Source organism: Callithrix jacchus, chromosome 5 (genome assembly GCF_049354715.1).
Source record: "Callithrix jacchus isolate 240 chromosome 5, calJac240_pri, whole genome shotgun sequence".
Classification (NCBI taxonomy): Eukaryota; Metazoa; Chordata; class Mammalia; order Primates; family Cebidae; genus Callithrix; species Callithrix jacchus.
Window position 1 is genome coordinate 140,890,872 of NC_133506.1, and position 21,897 is coordinate 140,912,768.

Sequence of the window (21,897 nt, forward strand, 5' to 3'; positions counted from 1 at the left end):
ATTTCTGCGATTTTTTTTTTTTTGAGACGGAGTCTTGTTCTGTCGCTCAGGCTAGAGTGCAATCGTGCGATCTTGGCTCACTGCAACCTCTGCCTCCTGGGTTCAAGCGGTTCTCCTGCCTTAGGCTCCCAAGTAGCTGGGATACAGGTGCTCACCACCACGCCAGGCCAATTTTTGTATTTTCAGTAGAGATGGGGTTTCACCATGTTGGCCAGGCTGGTCTTGAACTCTTGATGCCTAACTCAGCTTCCCAAAGTGCTGGGATTACAGGGATGAGCCACCGTGTCCAGCCTGCAATTTGATATTTTTACCTGTCTTCAAGATCTTTCTTTTCTCATGGAGATACCTCGATTTTTATAAATATAGCGACACAAAATTTTAAATGGCTTTGGAAGGGTACTGGAATACAGATGTCCATAAAAGAATTCTACATGATCAAATCTATTGATTATTCAGCATTTTAACAATCACAATTCAACAACTTACAGTGATCTGAAGGTACTCAAAATCCTAAATGACTTCTGAAATTAAATTATGTTCAGTAAAAAACTAAGTTAAACTCTTTAGGTTTTGAATAAACCTAAGTAAACCACAATTTTGTTGCACTTAAATAATACCTATCTTAGAGGTGGTTTCCCCAAACTGTTAGCCAATCTCTTTCTCTAAGCACTATTTTACCAGGTTTTCAAGTTGATAAAAATAATAGTTATACTCGTATTTGGTAAATACCACTTTATAAAAAAGAAAACACTTCCAATACAATACCTTCTCTTTGTTTATTAATAAAGTAATTCATTATGATTTTTGAAAAAAAAGTTGTAAAATGTTCTGCATACATGTTAATGTAGGTTAGGCCATCCAAAAGACAAAGCAAAGCGTCAACTTTAAGTCATGGGCTACGATTATACAAATGAGACAAATACAAGGCTTATGATACTTGTTAGGTAAACACAACCAAACTAAACTGTACTTCAAATTTGTTTATAGAAAAGCCTGTTAAAGCTCACTTTAAAATAGTGTCCATCTTTTCTTTTAAACAGGCATAGACTTATTTGCACTCATGTACAAATATACCCAATAGCTTTCTTCATCTTTTAATACAAGTACAATTCCTTGCTTCTTTATGTAACCCAACAAAATATAGAATGAAGTCATTAGAAAAATATGAACCTTTCTGAATCTATATTACATTTTTAATTTAAATCAGAAAATATAGTTAGATCATATGAAACATATGGATTTCAGACATATATTATCTGTTTCTAACAGATTATTAGATACGGTCTTTATTTTGGCTGAAATGCAAAAATATGACTTTCTTAATAACAGATTAGTTAAAAATACTTTCCACTGATAGCAGTGCTAATCCCTAAACAAAAGATAAGCAAAACTTATTTGTAAGTTACTGCCTATTCAATGCCCAGAATATGTAGATCCTAAATCTAAGCTCTTAATATACATCTGCTTTAAAGATAACTGAAAGAAGATCTCACATGCCTGATAATCTTTAAACAGTCCAGTAAACATAGTCAAAATCTGCTTTCTAAATGAAATAGAATTCAAGTAAACATTGCATATTTGATTTAAACCACCTTACAGTTAAATTCACTCATGACACACTGGATCATAACCACTAATATGTAAAAACAGTTTTTAAAAAAGCATCCTTATGTAAAGATGAAATTAAACTTTGTAAACTTGTTCATTTAAAATAAACTAATGTACTGTAGCTGCTCTTTGGTTTGGCATAGCTTTAGGTATTGAATGTTCAAGTAAATTTGTTCCCAGGTAAACCAAGTCTCCTGTCTAATTCATTTTTAATGGCAATGGCAAGACCTGAACTTCAACTTTATTTTTCTTAAATGTCATCACAAATGTTCAAGTGTTTGAAGGACCAAGATAGTACTTATAAAATTTGACAGGGCTTCATTTTGATTTTTTCTCCCCAAATAGTTGATAGCAATAATCAATAGCAGTTGAGATACCAAAGAGGCAGCCTTTCTCTGATTCCCACACCACTAGTAGGCCCTTGCTAGAATGGCCATTAATACATATAAATCAGTTCAGCTAAATAATGTTTAGAATGTGGCAAAATGTTGGCTGTGGATTAAATCAAAGATAAATAATTTAAAGGCTTTAATTGAAAATTTCTGAAAAGATGTTTGCTGTGCTATTATACTAAAGATGATGTTAAATAACAAAAATGCAAAGAACTAAGACTATTTGTATAATGGTGAAGAAAGAAGTTTCCTTGGCTGTTAGCCAGGAGCACGCAAATCTTTTGATCTGAATGTAAAAACACAAAAAGTACAAGGAGAACATTTCTGAAAGTAGTCAAGTATGTTTAAACATTTATCTCCTTATAATATGCAAACTGCCAAAATGAAGTTAAGTTTTCACTTGGTAATTGATCTTTTTTTTTTTTTTTGACACATTTTCACTCTGTGTCGCCCAGGCTAGAGTGCAGTGGCATGATCTCAGTTCACTGCAGTCTCCGCCTCCTAGGTTCAAGTGATTCTCCTGCCTCTGTCTCCCAAGTAGATGGGACTACAGGCATGTGCCACTATGCCTGGACAGTTTTTTAAAAATATTTTTAGTAGAGATGGGGTTTTGCCTTTTTGGCCACTAGTCTCAAACCCCTGCCTTCAAGTGATCTGCCAGCCTCAGCCTCCCAAAGTGTTGGGATTACAGGGGTAAGCCACCACGCCCCAGCAATAATTGATACCTCTTACCTCTCATTCCAGTTTGCTAGAATCAAGATTATTAAGACTAAGGAGTTGAAACAAAGGTAGAAGAATCCATACTATAGTATTCCAAACTATGTTTTCATTCTTTTGGTTCAGAGAAAAAGGGTACCTCCTTTTAAGATCTAATATTAGTATGGATGATGGAAATTAGATCACTCTTACAAATTATAAAACTACAATAGAAACCATAAAATTTATGCTGTACTACGAAATGATGGAGCTATCCCTAGTGTATTGTTTAGCATATATGAGGTACTCCAAAAAATTTACTGGGGCCAGGCGTGGTGGCTCATGCCTGTAATCCCAGCACTTTGAGAGGCTGAGGCAGGTGGATTTTTGAGGTCAGGAGTTTGAGACCAGCCTGGCCAACATGGTAAAAAATGTAAAAAGTAGCCGGGCTTGATGGTATGAGCCTATAATCTCAGCTACTTGGGAGGCTGAGGCAGGAGAATTGTTTGAACCCAAGAGGCAGAGGTTGCAGGGAGCTGAGATTGCACCACTGCACTCCCGCCTGGGAGACAGAGCGAGACTGTCTCAAAAAATAAAAATACAGAGTGAATAAAAGTGATTTTGCAAAATTAGACATCGCAGAATGTTAGAAGTCATCCATTCTAACTCATTCACAACACCCCTCCCCTGCAGTCCCATTTTACAGACAGGAAACTCCAACTGTAGTACTCATAGATGCTGCTGAGATTCATCTCTACCCATTAACTGGAAGCAATCAATTATTTGAGAGAGAGAGTATGTGTGTGTATGTGACTAAATGGTATAAATAAGAAGTAACATTTCTACACTGTTTATTCTGTACTTTTCTTTGGAGTTAATGCAACAACTGTCACTTAGATTATAAAAAAAAGGAGACATGTGTCTAGTCAGAAAGGGGTTGCTGTTACTAAGTCAGACTTAAGATTGTGCATCTAAGAGTAGAATCTACTTCTCAGAGACTAGGAATGTAAATGATCACTCAGGTTAGAATTTGTGACAGCCAGGAGGAAAAATTAATCTAAAGTTGTAGTTGTTTTTTGCCTACTTTGAACTGCATTTTAAGTCACGGTTTAAGCTGTTACATGATTACTATAAAAAGTTATATTTTTAGTACTGAAATTTGAAAGTCAAGTCAATAGCATGCTCTATTCTAACTACTGTTAAAACTCTAATTTTTTTTAACAGATTACAGTATTCCTCTTAGCTTTTCTTCTGGACACTTAACACTTCTTCCTACCGTGTCCAGTATTTCTCCAGCATATGTACCTTTGTGTTTCTCTGCCCATGTACTTACCCCTGAAAGTTCAACAAAAAAAGTTATTAAAAAAGCAGAGAACTCAAAGTATTTCTTATACTGCCAAGTTCCCTTTAAGCCTTGAGCACATGCTATACTACATGGTTGTATTAATGCTTATAACTAAGCTTTTGATGAGTTAGACCAATGTGTTGTATGTTCTAAATGATATTTAGATATCTGAATCCTTCTGTTATAGCCAACGATAAAAAAAGTTATTAAAATGTTGAAAAGTATAAAATAGTAATTATAAATTAGCAAATACCCAATTTAAAAAAGCAGTTTTCCTTATACAGTACAAGCAACAGTAATTTGGATATTATTCGCCCTCAGCCACCATTTGCCCTAAGTACTTTACTTAAGAAAAGTTTTTTAGCTTGTGTTTTCAGAGTGAAAATTTATATGGATATTAACAATTCTAATAATGTAATTCAGGTATCAAAAAATACATATGCATATTAAAATGTGATGACAGCTCATATTATAGCATCTCATAACAGGTAAGTATTATTTCCAGAATAACATTAAGTCACTTTTGTAGCTCTAAGTCAATGCTGCACAAATGAACACTTAAGATTAAGGCATCGTTCTGCTCTGGAGTAATGCTTCTGTAAATCCCAGGAACTGTACAAAGGCTTTTCTTTTTTTAAAAATATATCTTCTGTTATACTTCAATTATTTCATTCCACTGATCATTTTCTTACAAATGAAATTGAAAATATCAGTCTATAAATGTTTTCATACACCTATAAAAAAAAAACAATTGAATTATTGGTTAAAACTTGATTTTTTATTTCTGAAGATACTAAATAGTTCTTTGGGCTAAGGTACAAGGCTACTAATATAACAAGATGGAAAGTGAATTCCTTAATGCTACTATTATAATAATAAAGATTTTTCTGTAGCAGTAGATAAATGGGTATTACTTTCTTTTTTGTTTTGAGACGGAGTTTCGCTCTTGTTACCCAGGCTGGAATGCAATGGCGCGATCTCGGCTCACCGCAACCTCCGCCTCTTGGGTTCAGGCAATTCTCCTGCTTCAGTCTCCTGAGTAGCTGGGATTACAGGCACGCGCCACCATGCCCAGCTAATTTTTTGTATTTTTGATAGAGATGGGGTTTCACCATGTTGACCAGAATGATCTCGATCTCTTCACCTCGTGATCCACCCGCCTCGGCCTCCCAAAGTGCTGGAATTACAGGCTTGAGCCACCGCGCCCGGCCAAATGGGTATTACTTTCTTCCCCCGAAGCAATCAAGAGAGTATTTTAAAAGATAGAGACTCTTACAGTACCCCCAGACTACTAACTTGGACATCGTTTGAGAAGACATCTGGTCCACCTACACCTGTTCTAAGATTGGTGCAAGATTTAGAAAAATTCCCACAGCAACTGTTAAAGGAACTGCAGCTGAGGCTTCTCAACAACCACAAGCATCAGCAATTATTCCACCCACATTAAGAAGAAATGCAGAGCTAGGACTCAGGGCTTGTCTAGGGACCAAGTACTATTCCACAGCCCCAGCTCTTGGTGGCATTGACCTGGCCCACAATCACCTATTTGGGATCATGCAATGTAGCTCCTCTTCTGATTGCACCCTACTCTGCCTGATGTGTCCTCCCCCACCCTAGTGTCTGTGATCTGACTCTGTCCTGAGTCTCAGGCTCTAGCTGCAGCCCTGCATGCAGGCTCAAGGTCCTCTGCAAGCCCCTAACTGCTGATGACAAGGCCACAAGTGAGGAAACAGATGCTCCTCTAGTGGACACTCCAGATGAGATTCCTTAAGAAAAACAAACTCCTGTTATACAGGAACAGGATGATAAATGTGATAAGCTCCATATTTGTGGTAATTTACTTCTTAGCAATGTTCTCTTGCTGTGTCTTTTACAAATCATATAACATAAACGAACTTCTTAATTCTTTTTTAGAATCTTTAATTTTGGTCATTTTTCTCCGGGTCAAATTTCCTCAATAGTGGACAAAAGTCGTCTTTTCTTTTTTTTGAGATAGGGCCTCACTCTTTTACCCAGGCTAGAGTGCAGTGGTGCCATTTTGGCTCACTGAAGCCTCGACCTCCTGGGTTCAAGTGATCCTCCCACTTCAGCCTCCCAAGTAACTGGGACTACAGATGTGAACCAACACAAACCTGGCTAATTTTTAATTTTTTGTAGAGATGAGGTCTCATTATACTAATTTTAGTATCTCACTTAGGTTGGTCTCTAACTCCCAGGCTTAAGTGATCCTCCCACCTTGATCTCCCAAAGTACACAGGGAGATTATAGGGGTGAGCAACCTTGCCTGGCCACTTTTCTTTCTTTAATAAGGTATTGTTTACTGAAAAGGCCAGTGGCCCACATACCAGTACTAAACTATTTTTTAAATTACTTTCTCCATTAATTTACCAACAAATAGTTACTAAGATTGTGCTATAAGGGATAAGGAAAATGAGATTTTTGCAGATGTTACGTTCCAGTCTTTCCATACTGCCTAATTTTGCTGACAGCATTGAAGAGACAAAAAAAAAAACCAACAAACAAAAAAACCCCCCAAAAACCTGTAAATTATTTAAAGATTATAAAGTATGCACACAAGCTACATTTATTTAAGGAAATTACCTTTATACTGTCTTACCTTGCTCTTATTCAAATGGTTAGTTATGAACAAGTGGTACTCAATTTTCTATTGCCACTGTTACATGGTTATTTGTCCCTGTAAGCACATAATTATATATGACATGACCAGAAAAAAAGAAGTATTAAGTTCCTGGCTAAATGGCAAAATTGACTATAGCAAAATGATTATTATGGAAATATGAAATAGGTTGATGGTGTCAACCATTTGTCTTCTTGTAGAAAATTGAAGAAAGGAAAGCGCTAACGTTAGCTGTCAAAAGTTTGATTTTGTGTTTATCCTTGTGGAAGTATCTATTGGCTTTAAAGATGTTAAGCAGCAATAATTAAGAAGTTCACAAAATCAACCTTTCCCTAGATCTTTTTGTTTTTAGAGATGGGCCTCAATAGTATTGTGTAGGCTGGCCTTAAACTTTGGAATTTTTCCTTGACCTTATATAAGAGGTATGATGATCCTAATGAAGATCCTAAAAATACTAATTTAAGAGAATGTTCCAAATGCTGCTAAAAGTCAAGACAATAACAACAAAAAAAACCCTCAGAAATTCTAACAGTAGGTTTTTAAGGGTATTTGCTATAGTCCAGAATCTTTTTTTTTTTTAAGTGGAGTCTCACTCTGTTGCCAGGCTGGAGAGTGCAGTGGGGTGATCTCGGCTCACTGCAACCTCTGTCCCCCTAGGTTCAAGCGATTCTCCTGCCTCATCTTGAGTAGCCGGGGCTACAGGTGTGCACCACCAGGCCCAGCTATTTTTTTTTTTTTTGAGACGGAGTTTTGCTCTTGTTACCCAGGCTGCGGTGCAATGGCGCGATCTCGGCTCACCGCAACCTCCGCCTCCTGGGTTCAGGCAATTCTCCTGCCTCAGCCTCCTGAGTAGCTGGGATTACAGGCACACGCCACCATGCCCAGCGAATTTTTTCTATTTTTAGTAGAGACAGGGTTTCACCATGTTGACCAGGATGGTCTTGATCTCTTGACCTTGTGATCCACCTGCCTTGGCCTCCCAAAGTGCTGGGATTATAGGCATGGGCCACTGTACCCAGCTTTTTTTTTTTTTTTTTTTTTTTTGAGTCAGGGTCTTCTTCTGTCATCAAGGCTGGAGTGCAGTAACATGACGATAGCTCACTGTAGCTTCAAACTCCCAGGCTCAAGCAATCCTCTCACCTCAGCCTCCTGAGTAGCTGGGACTACAGGAACATGCCATCAGGCCTAGATAATTTTTTTCCCTAAGTTTTTGTTAGAGATTGGCTATGTGGCCCAGGCTGGTCTCAAACTCCTGAGCTCAAGTGATCCTCCTGCCTCAGCCTCCCAAAGGTTGGGATTACAGGTGTAAGCCACGATGCCCAGCCTAAAACCACTTTTCTACCGTGCAAGGAGAAAATCACAGTGTTATTACTATTACCATTAAAAAATACCTCAGATGTGTTTTAGGCTGTAATGCTAGTTAAGTGGCCAGACAATGTTGTAAATCCAGGTCTGATGAAAATTCCCACTTCAATTTTACTGACTATTCTACACTTGCGTCCTCGATTAACAAATGATTAAGAGTCACCTAGAAAAGGTTAAAATATATTCAGTGTGCTCTTTTTAAACTAAGGCAGCAAAGAATATAATGCTTTCCAAGATTTACTTTCAACTAAGCAAAAGCTGGGGCCCTAAAGAATAACATTACTGGCCAGGCACAGTGGCTCACACCTGTAATCCCAGGACTTTGGGAGACTGAGGCAGGTGGATCACAAGGTCAGGAGATCAAGACCATCCTGGCCAACATGGTGAAACCCTGCCCCTACTAAAATACAAAATATTAGCTGGGCGTGGTGGTGGCGCACACCTGTAGTCCCAGCTACTCTGAAGGCAGAGGCAGGGGAATCGCTTGAACCTGGGAGGTGGAGGATGCAGTGAGCCCAGATGGCGCCACTGCATTCTAGCCTGGCAACAGAGCCAGATTCCATCTCAAAAAAAAAAAAAAAGAATGATGTTACTTTTTCAGAACAGCCAATGCCAAAAGAACTTTCCATATCTGAGCAGAGAAGTATGTGGTTGGGTAACAAAAACCTGCAGTTACACAGAACAAAAACATGAGCCACTATACTCTCCTTCCTCTAGCCCTTCCTCATAGAGACTACTAAGAAACACAAACACCCTATATATATTTTTTATTTAAAAGTTTCACATATTTTAGTATTTTTGAAATGTTATATTATTTTTATTTTTTCCATATTTATTAAATCTGGTGCTTTTCATTTGAAACAGACAAAGCAGTGTTTCAGATGACAACTATTACCTGATCTGATGATGCCTTCTTCAGCTCCATTTTCTAGCCACTGAGATTCACTGTCCAACAAGCGGTTTTTTGATTCACTAAGTGGTTTGATAGGAAAAGGCTGATTTGAGCCACTACTGAAAAGAAGAGCAAAAAACTTAGCAAATAGCTTAATGCTAAACTATGGATATTTAATAAATTAATAAGCAGCAAATTAGTATTCCTTTCCTAAATATGTGAGGGCAACTCATATGAGATCTTAGTACTCTGAAAAAACTATCTTCAAAATAAAAATATGCGTACAACCCCCCCATTAAATGGCTCTCTGAACCCAAGAATCTGTAGTCCAACATTGCCAATGAAAACAATTAGTCAAAATTTAAAAAGTTTCAGAGGCCAGTTTAAAATGTTCTTAACATGTTAATCAGGAGCCATAGGTAGTACAAGGACAGGTGAGGATCTAGGTCTGTGGCCAGTACAAAACAATTACCTGTCATTTCCCAAGTTTTCTGCTTTCTACCTCTGCAGTTTAGATCTAAGGGGAAAAAATGATTCAGTGATTTAGTGTAGACTTATTTTTCTAGCTAAAAGATCCAGGGAGGAAGGGAATGAAGGAAGGAAAGGAAGAAGAAAAGGGAACTGATACTTTTTGGGTCCCTATTATGGGGCAGACATGATGCTAGGCACTTTATACACATCATCTCAATCCTGAAAATAACCTTTGGTGGTAGGTATCATAATCCTAATTTTATAGAGGTGGAAACTGAGGCTCATAGTTTAAGTGCAGTGGCCAGAACCATAAAAAATGTTAGAGCTCAAAGGTCTAAGGCTTTAAGCTACAGGTTCTAAAACTTATGGTTCTTTCATTATTAATATGCTCACTTAGAACTTACCATTCCTGGCTGGGCATGATAGCTCACGCCTATAATCCCAGCCCTTTGGGAGGTGGATGTGGGTGGATCACAAGGTCAGGAGTTTAAGACCAGCCTGGCCAACATAGTGAAGCCCCGTCTCTACCAAAAATAAAAAAAAATTAGCCAGGTCTGCTGGTGGGTACTTGCAGTCCCAGCTACTCAGGAGGCTGAGGCAGGAGAATCGCTTGAATCTGGGAGGCGGAGGTTGCAGTGAGCTAAGCGTGCCACTGCACTTCAGCCTGGGTGACAGTGCAAAATCTGTCTCAAACAAACAAACAAACAAACAAAAAACCAAAAACCTTACCATTCCTCATCCCCTACAACTTATTTCTGTAATGAATAAATTCTGATTGTTTCACTTAGAAATATCTCTAATTTCTTTAAAATTTTGTTTAAAATGAACTATTACACCGAATCTATAAAAGTTTACTTGCCATGCAAATATGGAAAAATTTCCAAGATGAACTAATGAAAAAAAATTGGTATTTTTGAAACCTCATTATGTTGATAGTGTATTAAAATTCATTTATTAAATAAAATGATTAGTATAATTACTTATTTATTTGAAAAAATATAACTGACATAAACCAATCTAATAAAATCTTGAAAGGTCTTAGTTGCTTCCTAGCTTGTCCAGAGATTTCCGGTTTTATGTGATTATCCTGGTTTAACTATTAATAAACAAGCATTCTCTTTCCTAGTCTTAAGTGTTCTGGTTTAGATAATACAAAATTATGGTTATTAGCACATATACCTTTATTAACCCTCAGTTAAAAAAATTTAAATTTCTCTTTCCCTATCTATGCTGGCTTACTAAATCACTACTGTATTTACTCATAAGATGTACATACAACACATGTATACAGTTTGCTTTATGATGAATATGGAAAGGCATAAAGACAAGAAGCACACCTTCTGGCATACTCATTCTGGTTTGTAACAAAAGCTTGTTCTGGATCCATCCCCACAAGGCGAGTTGGAAAACTGCAACCATCACCCAAGCTGCATAATGAAAAATAGTAGTAATAATTTAAACAATGTTAAGTTAAATCAAAATAGTCAAATTTAACACTCATTTTTCATAGACATGACATAAATGATCATAACTTGTCATATCAGGGAGTAATTCCTAAGATTTCTAATTTAGGGATTATTACACTGATATGGTTTGGCTGCGTCCTTATCCATATCTCATCTTGAATTGTAGCTCCCATAATTCCCACATATCAGGGGAGGGGAGGGGAGTGGGAGGTAACTGAATTATGGGGGGCGAGTTTTTCTTGTGCTGTGGTTGTGATAATGCATAAGTCTCATGAGATCTGATGGTTTTATAAAGCGGAGTTCCACTGGCACATACTCTCTTGTCTGCCACCATGTAAAACGTGACTTTGCTTCTCCTTGCCTTCCACTATGATTATGAGGCCTCTCCAGCCATGTGTGAGTCAATTAAACCTCTTTCCTTTATACATTACTGAGTCTCAGATATGTCTTTTTTTAAATTATTTTTTATTTTATTTTATTTTTGAGATGGAGTTTCGCTCTTGTTACCCAGGCTGGAGTGCAATGGCGCCATCTTGGCTCACCGCAACCTCCGCCTCCTGGGTTCAGGCAATTCTCCTGCCTCAGCCTCCTGAGTAGCTGGCATTACAGGCATGCACCACCACGTCCAGCTAATTTTTTGTATTTTTAGTAGAGACGGGGTTTCACCATGTTGACCAGGATGGTCTCGATCTGTTGACCTCATGATCCACCCGCCTCGGCCTCCCAAAGTGCTGGGATTACAGGCTTGAGCCACTGCGCCCGGCCAGATATGTCTTTATTAGCAGTGTGAGACCAGACTAATAGCTCCATTGCAGACATAAGCCCTTTTCTTTTATAATTTATATATATTTAGAAACAATGTCTTCTGTACCTATTAAGATTATGATGCCTAGCATAGCACCCCAACCACAGGTATTCAAGTATCTGGGTAACTGATCTGCTTATCATAATCACTTACGACATCATTCAGGCTCAAATTGAAATTCATAATTTAAGTTCCACATACTTATTTATTCAACAATATTCATTAAACAAATATTTAGCGAATGCCTATGATGTTCTAGGTACTATTTTAAGCATTACAGATAGTGAACAAAAGAGAAGAAAATCTCTGCCTTCAAGAAGCTTAGGGTCTAATAAGAGCATACTTATGCCTTATTTTCATATTATTTAAACACATCAAAATTGTATATTATAGGAACTTTTACTTCTAGCGAAGATGGCATAACTAGTAAACTGTGCATAGTCAGAAACTGAACAGTACAAAATAACTGTTTTCAAAATAGGCAGTAGAGAACTGTGGTCTTAGAAAAAAAGAAAAACAAAACTAAGTGAGTCCCAGCTTTCTGCCAGGACCTTGGCACTATCGGGGGCAGTAAACCAAGCAGAACAAGGTAGTTTCACTGAATTGAGATGACAGAGGCGGGAGTTTTGAGGCTGAGGTGGGCTGGGGGCAGTGACTCACGCCTGTAATCCCAGTACTTGGGAGGCAGAGGCAAGCAGATCACTTGAGGTAAGGAGTTCAAGACCACCCTGGCCAACATGGTGAAATAGTCTCTATCAAAAACATAAAAGTTAGCTGGCTGTGGTGGTGTGTGCTGTAATCCTAGCTATTAGGGGGACTGAGGAATGAGAATCACTTGAATCTGGGAGGCAGAGATTGCAGTGAGCCGAGATCGCACCACTGCACTCCAGCCTGGGCATTCAGCCTGTCTCACCTGGATACAGAGTAAGACTCTATCTCAAAAAATAAAAATAAAAATAAAAAAATAAAAAAATAGAGCGAGCGAGAAGCTGAGGTTTCTTAAATCTACGAGACAGAGTTGAGACAGAGAAAGAGCAAGATACGCAGAGAAATGGCTACAGAAATCTGCAAGTGGTGTACTTGAGTCTTTTGATAAATACTAAGCTGCACATGTGAATCCAGGGAAAAAAAAACAATAACGAATGATGAATAATTCACAGAGCTTTCACAGCACTGGCAAGCATTCAAATTTGACCAGCTTGAGTGGAGTGAAACTGAACACACGGATTTCGTAGAGACCCTACCTTTATTGGAGCACTAAACTAGCTGTAGAGGAAGTACTACTCTGGACTCAACACAAAGCTTAATACAAGCCTCAGGCCAAGAGTGGTAGTAATGTCTGTAATCCCAGCCCTTCAGGAGGCCAATCTAGATAGGTACAATGTAGCATTCAAAGTGTCCACCACCCAATTAAAAATTACTGGACGTGAAAAGCAGCACAGATGTGATCTACAGCTAAGAGGAAAAAAAAAAAAGTCCATACAAAAAAATCAGAAAATTAGCAATTTCATTGAAAATTAGCAAACAAAACTTTAAAATGATTATAAACATACCTGTGAATTAAAAGGAAAAATAGATATAGTGAAAAGAGAAATATAAGATATATACATAAAAAAAAAACACTGAACTTCTAGAGCTGAAAATTACAGCATCTGGGCCAGGCATGATAGTTCATGCCTGTAATACCAGCACTTTGGGAGGACAAGGTGGGTGGACTGCTTGAGGCCAGTAGTTTCAGACCAGCCTGGTTAACATGGTGAAACTCTGTTTCTCCTAAAAATAACAAAAATCAGCCAGGCGTGGTGCCACACGCCTGTAATTTCAGCTTCTTTGCAGAGTTTCTTGAGAATTGCTTGAACCCAGGAGGCACAGGTTGCAGTGAACTGAGATTGTGCCACTGCACTCTAGCCTGGGTGACAGAGCAAGACTCTGTCTCAAAATAAGTAAGTAAATAAAAAATTTTAAAAAAATCTTAAGTGAAAGATTCATTGGAGGAGCTTACCAGTAGACTAGATATTATAGAAGAAGAGATCAGTGAACTTGTGAACATTATCAGCAGAAACTAACCAAAATGAAGCAAAGAGAGAAAAGAAGATGACAGAGAAGGACAAAATAGCAATGACCTGTGGGTCACTATCAAGCAATTTACATATGTATACCTGAGAGTACCAGAAAAGGTAGTCAGGGAAGAGGTGAAAAGAAGTAGGTAGAAAAAAAATTTAAAGACATAATTGATTGAAATTATTCAAATATTATGAAAACTATAAACTCACAGATCCAAGGAGCCTAATGAACCCCAGGTAGGATAAACACCAAGGGACCTCATCAAACTGCTTAAAACCAGTGATAAGGATAAAATCTTAAAAGTAGCTATAGGAGGGAAAAGGATAGTAATTTACAAACAATGAAATAAAGATGGGAGTCAAGCTGACTTTTTATCAGAAACAATGCAGACCAGAAGTTAATGGAACATCTTTAAAGGAAGGAAAACAAACAAAAAACAACAAAATCTTTTCGACTTAGAATTTGCTGTTGACAGAAAATAACTTCAAAACTTCTGTTTAGAGAAAATAACTTCAAAACAAGTAATCTGTGTTCCAACCAATGGGAGGGGAAAAATCTTGAATATGTAAGACAATGGATAAAGTATACAAAAGAGATTGATGAACTTGAAGACACAGCAAAAGAATCTATACAAAATGAAACAAAGAAAAAAGACAACAAAAAATGAACAATGCATCAGTGAGCTGTGAAAGGACTCTGAGTGACTAATAACACATGTAACTGGAGTCCCTAGGGGGAGGGAGATGACAGAAGAAATAATGGTTAACAACATTTTCCAAATCTGATGAAAGCTCTAAAACCAGAGATTCAAGAAGCTCAACTAATCCCAAGCACAAGAAACAAGAATACTAGACTGAAATATATCATAACCAAATTGCATGAGGTAGTAATAGTCTTAAAAGTAGCCATAGGAAAAAAATTATATATAGACTAACAAAAATAAGAGTTACCACAAATTTCTCATTAAAAAAATGCCAACCAGAAGCATAACATTTAGCAACAGCTAAAATTTTGTTTTGTTTTGTTTTTGAGACAGAGTCTTCCTCTGTCGCCCAGGCTGGATTGCAGTGGTACCATCTCGGCTCACTGCAACATCTGCCTTCCAGGTTCAAGCAATTCTTGTGCCTCAGCCTCCCAAGTAACTGGGACTACAGGTGTGCTGCACCACACCCAGCTAATTTTTGTATTTTTAGTAGACACTGGGTTTCACCATGTTGTCCAGGCTGGTCTTGAACTTCTGACCCTAAATGATTCACCAGTCTTGGCCTCTCAAAGCGCTGGGGGTACAGGCTGGGATTACCCACTGTGCCTGGCCAACATCTAGAATTTTATACCAAGCAAAAATGTCTTTAAAAAATGAAGGCAAATAAGTCATTTTCAGACTAAAAAAAAAATAATTCAGTTAATTGAGGGAAAAAACTCATAACTCTTACAAATATGTCGCTCAATCTTCATATATTTTTGCCTTCTTTATGATACACAGCTGGCCTAAAATGGATGGAAATTAGAAAGAAATGGAAACTATAAATCATCTCAAGCATACATTCTCATTTACATTTGGGATAAAATTGCAACATGTGGTTGGTCTTTGATTTAGGACACAACAGAATACGTAGTTCACTTCTGTGGTAGTTGTGGGTGATAACTATAAATTTTTATAATTTTTTTTACTTCAAACAACTTATTTCCATTTTGAGGGAAAAATCTTGTTCTTCTATTTTCCATTCAAATATATATTTAAATTCTCTTTAACCTTATCTAATTAAAAAATGAAAAATAAACTATATTATGTTTGAAAAAGACATTTTGAGTTTTCATCCTCAAAGCCTGTAAGGCTATCAATATGTATTATAGTCTCTAAATCTGAAGACATTTAACCAGAAAAACAGAGCACCATGGATTCCATAATCTCTGAGACCCACATTTTATAAATTACCTTGAAAATATTGGAAGTAGCCAATATTTCTTTTCGTCACCAAAGACTTGTCTCCAATTTTTACTGTATCCAAGAGAGAAACCATTTCCATCAGGTCCATATGAAAATGTGGGTGCGCGGAATGATTCTGTTAAATATACATATATATATATATATATATATATAAGCTAATTAATCTATTTAAAAATCAAAGGAGGGACGGAAAACACCAATTTTCTTGCTTATATCTTTGACCTAAAAACTATAAATATAATTTAAAATAAATAATATATTGGTAGCAATTAAAAGATAAATTTCTGAAACTTCTTTTGGGGAAAAATAGCACATTTAATATTTCATCAACCTTATAAAATAACATGGCAAAATAATTACCTAATATTACTGAAAATCTAATATTGTATGCTATCTCTGACTTGGCTTTTATTTCCAAAAGATAACCTAATTCCTGCAACTTCACTCATTATTTATGAATCTTCTACTATGTTTCTGATAGCACAGACTAGATATTTGGGATCCAGAGATAAATTAGATAAAATTCCTACCAAAGAACCTAGAGTCTAGCAAAATTACAGTGTAATAAGTGATAACATAGTCCTGATGTACCGGGGAGCACAGAGGTGAAGAGAGGAAGATAATTTTGTCTGGATAGTGACATATGTGTGCCTTGGGGGTACTTGCAGGGAAAGGTGAGCAAGCTCAGGGTGACTAGACCATTATTTCAAGCTTGGTTATCAAGTGATGTAGAGCGAGGTCTGGAGAAAGATACAGGCTTCACAAAAAATGTTTTTTAATTTAAAAATGGAATACACTTCAGTGTGTTTTATAAGATAAGGATAAGAAGCCAGGGCATTGGGAGGGATTGATGACATAAAAAGTAAAATAAAAACTGAAGAATGGGATCCTAGAGAAGATGGAAAGGAGTCTAGAAAAGTTGTGAAGATTAACCTTGAATACCAGAAAAGGCATCCTTCTTCCTCAGATGTCAGAGGCAGATGAGAATGGTGGGAGTGAAAGAAGAAATGTTTGTATGAGGCTATAAACATGTGAAGATGAGAGTTACTTGTAATTTCTTCTAATTTTTCTATTAGTGACTCATAAAATGGATAAGGAAAGTGGGAGAATTATGAAAATCTGGAATAATTGTCTTGGGTAATAGTTGGGGGACCTGACCAGAAACATGTGACATTACTACCAGAGCTAAGGCCCTCAATGAGGCTTAACATCCGAAATCTGTAGCTATAGTAAATCTTATGAAGGAAGACATCCTTCAACAGCTTTCAGCAGCCTCACTGCACATGGGATAAAGAAGATGGTTGGATAACCAGAGCCATGAATTAGCAAAGGATCTCGAATGGACATGGGTGAGAAATAAAACCAGAAGGGAAAGAAAAACTTGGGAGAAAACTGTTGGAGAATGGAGGACTCAGGAAGTACATCAGAATACAGCAAATTGTCAGAGAGTAACATATTCAAGTTTAAAATTTCATTTTCAGAGGCTCTTCAGTTCTAAGTGATTAAAAACCTCAACGTGTGGCTGTGGGAATGAGTGGCCATCAGAATCAAAGGGACTAGCTTGCCTATTTGGGATAGTGGCATTAGCTTAAATGTAGGAACTCACTAAATGTGGGTAAATGATCTAAAGGTGGGTTGGTGGCAATTATGAAAACGACAGAGGTGATACAGCAGAATAAGACACCCTTCAGAGGATCCAAAAACAAACATCTCAATGTAGTTGTGGAGAACTAGCTAAAGAAGAGGGCTGTGGGAGTTGAAGCTGTAAAAAAGTGGTGTGCTAAGCAATGTTTTTTCAAAGTGTGGGTTAAAACAGCTTGATAGGCCACATAATCAACTGAATGACTTGCAACCAGCATTTCCTTTTAAGAAACTAGAAAAGAAAATATCAGAATACAGTGCACATAATAGAGATTAATGAGGTTTTGTGAAACTTTTGCTTATTTTATTTATATAATTTTAAAAATATTTGTGCATGTTCTAAGTCATGATGTAAAATGCTGCATTTCTTACTGTGGCCACTGGCAAAAAAAGAAGTTTGAAAAAGATTGCTGAAGAGAACAGCAGGTTCCCTGGAAGTGCCAATCTCTCACATACTTATAGGGGCTGGGCAGGAAACAAAGGCACGACTGGCAAGACCAGTAGCAAATGACAGTGTACATGCCCTATCTAAATCTATGCCCTATCTAGGGCAGTCCACCACTGATTAGTTCCATTTCACTGATGCCAAGTGGGAAAATGTGCCTACTACTACTAGACTTATCAGTTTTGAAACGAAGAAATCTGGTTTTCTTTGTGAAATCTCTCACACAGATTTTATTGGTTGGGGAGAACTTCAGGGCTGGACTTTGCCTGTAGGCTGCCTTTCTGTTATTTTCAATTAAAGGTAAAGAGATGGCAGAATATTCTATAAAGAGGACAAAAATAGTTAATAGGGATAAGAAATTTTGTTTACATGGAAAAGGGATGAAAGCATGATGGAATTGGAGAAGAGTTCAACAGTGGAGGATAGAGAAATCCTCACACAGGAAGCCCACCATAACTTACAATACCGCTCAGTAACACATTAAAATGATCCAATACTAAAGCATCTACATGTCTCCCCCCAAATCCCTTAATCTTTCTGTAATTAAAACTGTTTCCCCCCAACTGCAGAGAGCCAGAGTAGCCCACCCCCTCTAGGGGGATCAGCAGCAAGACTGCTGTAAACTTTGGCTGAATTCCAAGATAAGTGAAACCATAATAGGGGAATGGGTATGTCTCTGAGAAGAGCAGTCAGACCTAGCAAAAGATAACCAGCTTTCACTGACCTTGCTGCAAGATAGTTGTTAGCTGAGATATGTTAACTGAAGTATGAGAACTATAACCACAGGCTGTTCTGGGTAACTGCACCCTCCCTCTGCTATATGCTTTGTGAACATATAAAGTACTCTGAGGCAGGACGGGGCTGGCAGACCCAAATTACCTGGCAGATATATGGCTGTAGATTGCAAGTGAATTTTACTTTTTTACAAAACATTACCATAAAAATCCTTATTTTGTGCCTTGGTATGTTAGCAGATATATAAATATTTCAATTATAACAGCAGTGCCTCTTATATGCCAATAGTTCAGTGAGCAATGCCACCATTGTTGTTTAGGGAATGTTTGTCCAATTACTTGAAAACATTACTTTTCCCCCTATATTTTCACTTTTTTAAATGAGCAAACTAAAAAATAAATGCTAATACTAGTGACACAATACATAAATTACACTGACAACTGACACAAAGATGAATATAATGAAGCATGTCAAAAGCACTATTCCTTAGCCTCAGTCACAAAACATATGCCAGTTAAATGTGTTAAACTGTGGGGAAAAAAGTAAAGAATGTATATGGGCTGGGCAAAGTGACTGACATCTGAAATCCCAGCATTTTGGGAGGTGGAAGTGGGAGGATCACTGGATCCTGGAAGTTTGAGACCAGCCTGGGTAACATAGGGAGACCCTGTCTCTGTGAGAAATAAATAAATTAGCTGGGTGTGGTAGCACACCTGTAGACCCAGCTACTTGGGAGGCTGAGGTGGGAACACTGCTTAAGTCCAGGAGGTCAAGGCTGCAGTGAGCTGTGACAGCACTACTACACTCTAGCTTGGGCAACAGAGTGAGACTCTGTATCAAAACAAAGGAAAAAAATATGTATATATAGGCACATGAAATACATTGTTATGTTTTAGCTAAAAGATAAGCTGTAATTGAGAATTTAAAGGTTTTCTTATTTGACAGCAAACTGCCTAAAGCATGTAAATCTACTGTCTATCTCTCATAGATTAAGTTATTTTTTTTTTTGAGATAGGGTCTCACTCTCATTGCCCAGGCTGGAGTGCAACGGTGCAATTCTGGCTCACTGCAGCTAGTTTTTTTTTTTTTTTTTTTTTGTATTTTTATTAGAGACAGGGTTTCACCATGTTGCCCAGGCTGGTCTTGAACTCCTGGACTCAAGCAATTCCACCCACCTTTGCCTCCCAAAGTGCTGGGATTATAGGCATGAGCCACTGTGCCTGTAATAGATTAATTTTTGAAATGACACTATATAATGTAGGAAACAGTTTTTATTTATTAAAATTTGGAAAACAATTCTCGACTTTGATATATAACACACTACTGAAAATATGTTAAAAAGTCAATCTTACTTCCTCAACCTTCTCCAAAGTAATGAACCTTTATTATAAAACCATTGTCCCCATCCAGTCACAATTAATTTTACTACAGAATTCTTTTATTATTGTTATTTTTTAGATGCTGGGTCTCCTTATGTTGTCTAAGCTGTCCTCCAGGGCTCAGGCAATTCTCCTCCCTCAGTCTCCTGAGTAGCTGGAATTATTAGGCATATGCCACCTATTCCAAATTCAGAATTGTCTTACACCTCTCTATCATCTGAACCTTGTCCTTCTCTAGATGTCATATTCATTTATGGCCATTGTCTTAAGTAATTATAATTTATTTTAACCTACTTACCTATTGTTGTTCTATTTTTTCCAACTAGCCAGCAGTGGTAGCTGAAAAGTGAGAGGACGCTAATGAAGAACATTGCAGACACAAAGAAAAGAAAAAGGACGTGGAATTTTGCACGTGTATCTGTCAGTTCATTCTGAGGAGGAAAAAAAGAAGTTAATTTTGAGAACAGTCAACCTCTAAAATATAATTTGTAAGATAGTTCTGCCTAAAGATTGTTGAATGTATCAAAAAAATTGCCATATATGAAAAATAATACATTAATATACCTCAAAGCAACAACTGCAAAAGCAAAGAACTGGTATTATCAATCCAACTTGCTTATCTAGGAGTTCAGGAAGAGTCATTTAAAATATTGCTCTTAATTTTTTTTTTTCTTTAAATTTTATCTTGGCATGGTGGTGTTTACCTGTAATTCCAGCTATTGGAGAGAGTGAGGCAAGAGAGTCACTTGAGCCTAGGAGTTTCAGGCCAGCCTGGGCAATACAGTGAAACCCTGTCTCTTTAAAAAAAAAAAAAAAAAAAAATATATATATATATATATATAGCAATACTTTCAGTAATAAAGTGAAAAGATGGACTCTTCTACCCAAAATATTTTCTTTTGTACTTTATGTATATATTCAAGCTTTTTCCAACACCCAGAATACATAAGCTCCCCATATCTATACTAAAATACTTGCTTATTTTAGTTAGATTTGCTGCTAACTAAAAACTAGTTGTGATGTATTTTAAACCTGTCTAATCTCTATTTTCAGAACACGACTGAAAGGTGCCCATGCCTTCAGCTGCTTAAATTCCTACACTGTTCATCTGTGTTTCTATAGAGCCTTTGTGTATAGTTAGCAATTTTGATAAATAAATTTACAAAAAGGTATTAATGAATGAAACAGCTTCTCTGGTATCCCTTCTTATGACTATATACATTTTAACAGAAGCAAACTAGAGCTTAGAAGAAATCAGTATCTTTAATAAAGGAGGCCTTCAACTATTAGCTCTTAAAATAAACCACATGGGCAAAGCACTTACTCCACCAAAACACGAGGCTGTCCTGCTTGATTTAAAAAGTATTACAGACTAAAAGAAGGTTATTAGTATTGGATTATATTATTTTGACATTGATCTTTTTCTCTTTTTCTCCAGAGTAACCAACATACGTTTCAAACATATCAAGTGAGTCTTCTACCTGGTCATCTTGTGAAGCAAATTTTTATTAAACATATTCACTATAAATGTCACAAAAGAGATCATGAGAATGTCATGGTAATGATGTATTTTACCTTTGGACAACTCTCTGTAGATTTCCTGCGGCAAAGCTTGTGCAAATAGAGACAATATATTAAGAAACCAATTTTTATACGAAATTATCTTAGTTTTATAAATCCTATTAAAGGAAAACTAAGATGTTGCTTTCTGTGGCCATCTACAACATTTTCTCGAGAAATACAAGAGAAAATAGACAAGAACATGTGGCTCTTCAAGCACATTTCCTTTTTTTTTTTAAAAATAGTACAAGGTATTGGCTGGATGCAGTGGCTCACACCTGTAATCCCAGCACTTTGGGAGGCTGAGGTGGGCGGATCACTTGAGGTTGGGAGTTTGGACCAGCCTGGCCAACATGGTGAAACCGTGTCTTTACTAAGAATACAAAAACTAGCCAGGTGTGTTGGTGCACGCCTGTAATCCCAGCAACTTGAGAGGATGAGGCAGGA

General features: G+C 37.2%; 1 protein-coding gene across 50 annotated transcripts in view; it reads right to left on the minus strand.

Moving 5' to 3' along the window:
* Window positions 1-757: 757 nt before the first annotated feature.
* The window catches only part of ZDHHC20 (zDHHC palmitoyltransferase 20), an 89,960-nt gene continuing 68,820 nt past the window's right edge, over window positions 758-21,897 (minus strand). For 2 of the 50 annotated variants that reach the window (XM_078375147.1, XM_078375130.1), the window contains 8 exons: window positions 21,466-21,501; window positions 20,189-20,321; window positions 15,679-15,741; window positions 10,745-10,834; window positions 9,409-9,453; window positions 8,940-9,055; window positions 6,659-6,736; window positions 758-4,775 (listed from right to left, as the gene is read on the minus strand). In XM_078375147.1, the coding sequence (XP_078231273.1) occupies window positions 8,973-9,055; window positions 9,409-9,453; window positions 10,745-10,834; window positions 15,679-15,741; window positions 20,189-20,321; window positions 21,466-21,501 (450 nt within the window). In that variant the 3' untranslated portion in view covers window positions 758-4,775; window positions 6,659-6,736; window positions 8,940-8,972. Of the gene's footprint in view, window positions 4,776-6,658; window positions 6,737-8,939; window positions 9,056-9,408; window positions 9,454-10,744; window positions 10,835-15,678; window positions 15,806-20,188; window positions 20,322-21,465; window positions 21,502-21,897 lie in introns of all 50 variants that reach the window. The other 48 variants (XM_078375150.1, XM_078375135.1, XM_078375157.1 and 45 more) reach the window with 38 other exon arrangements.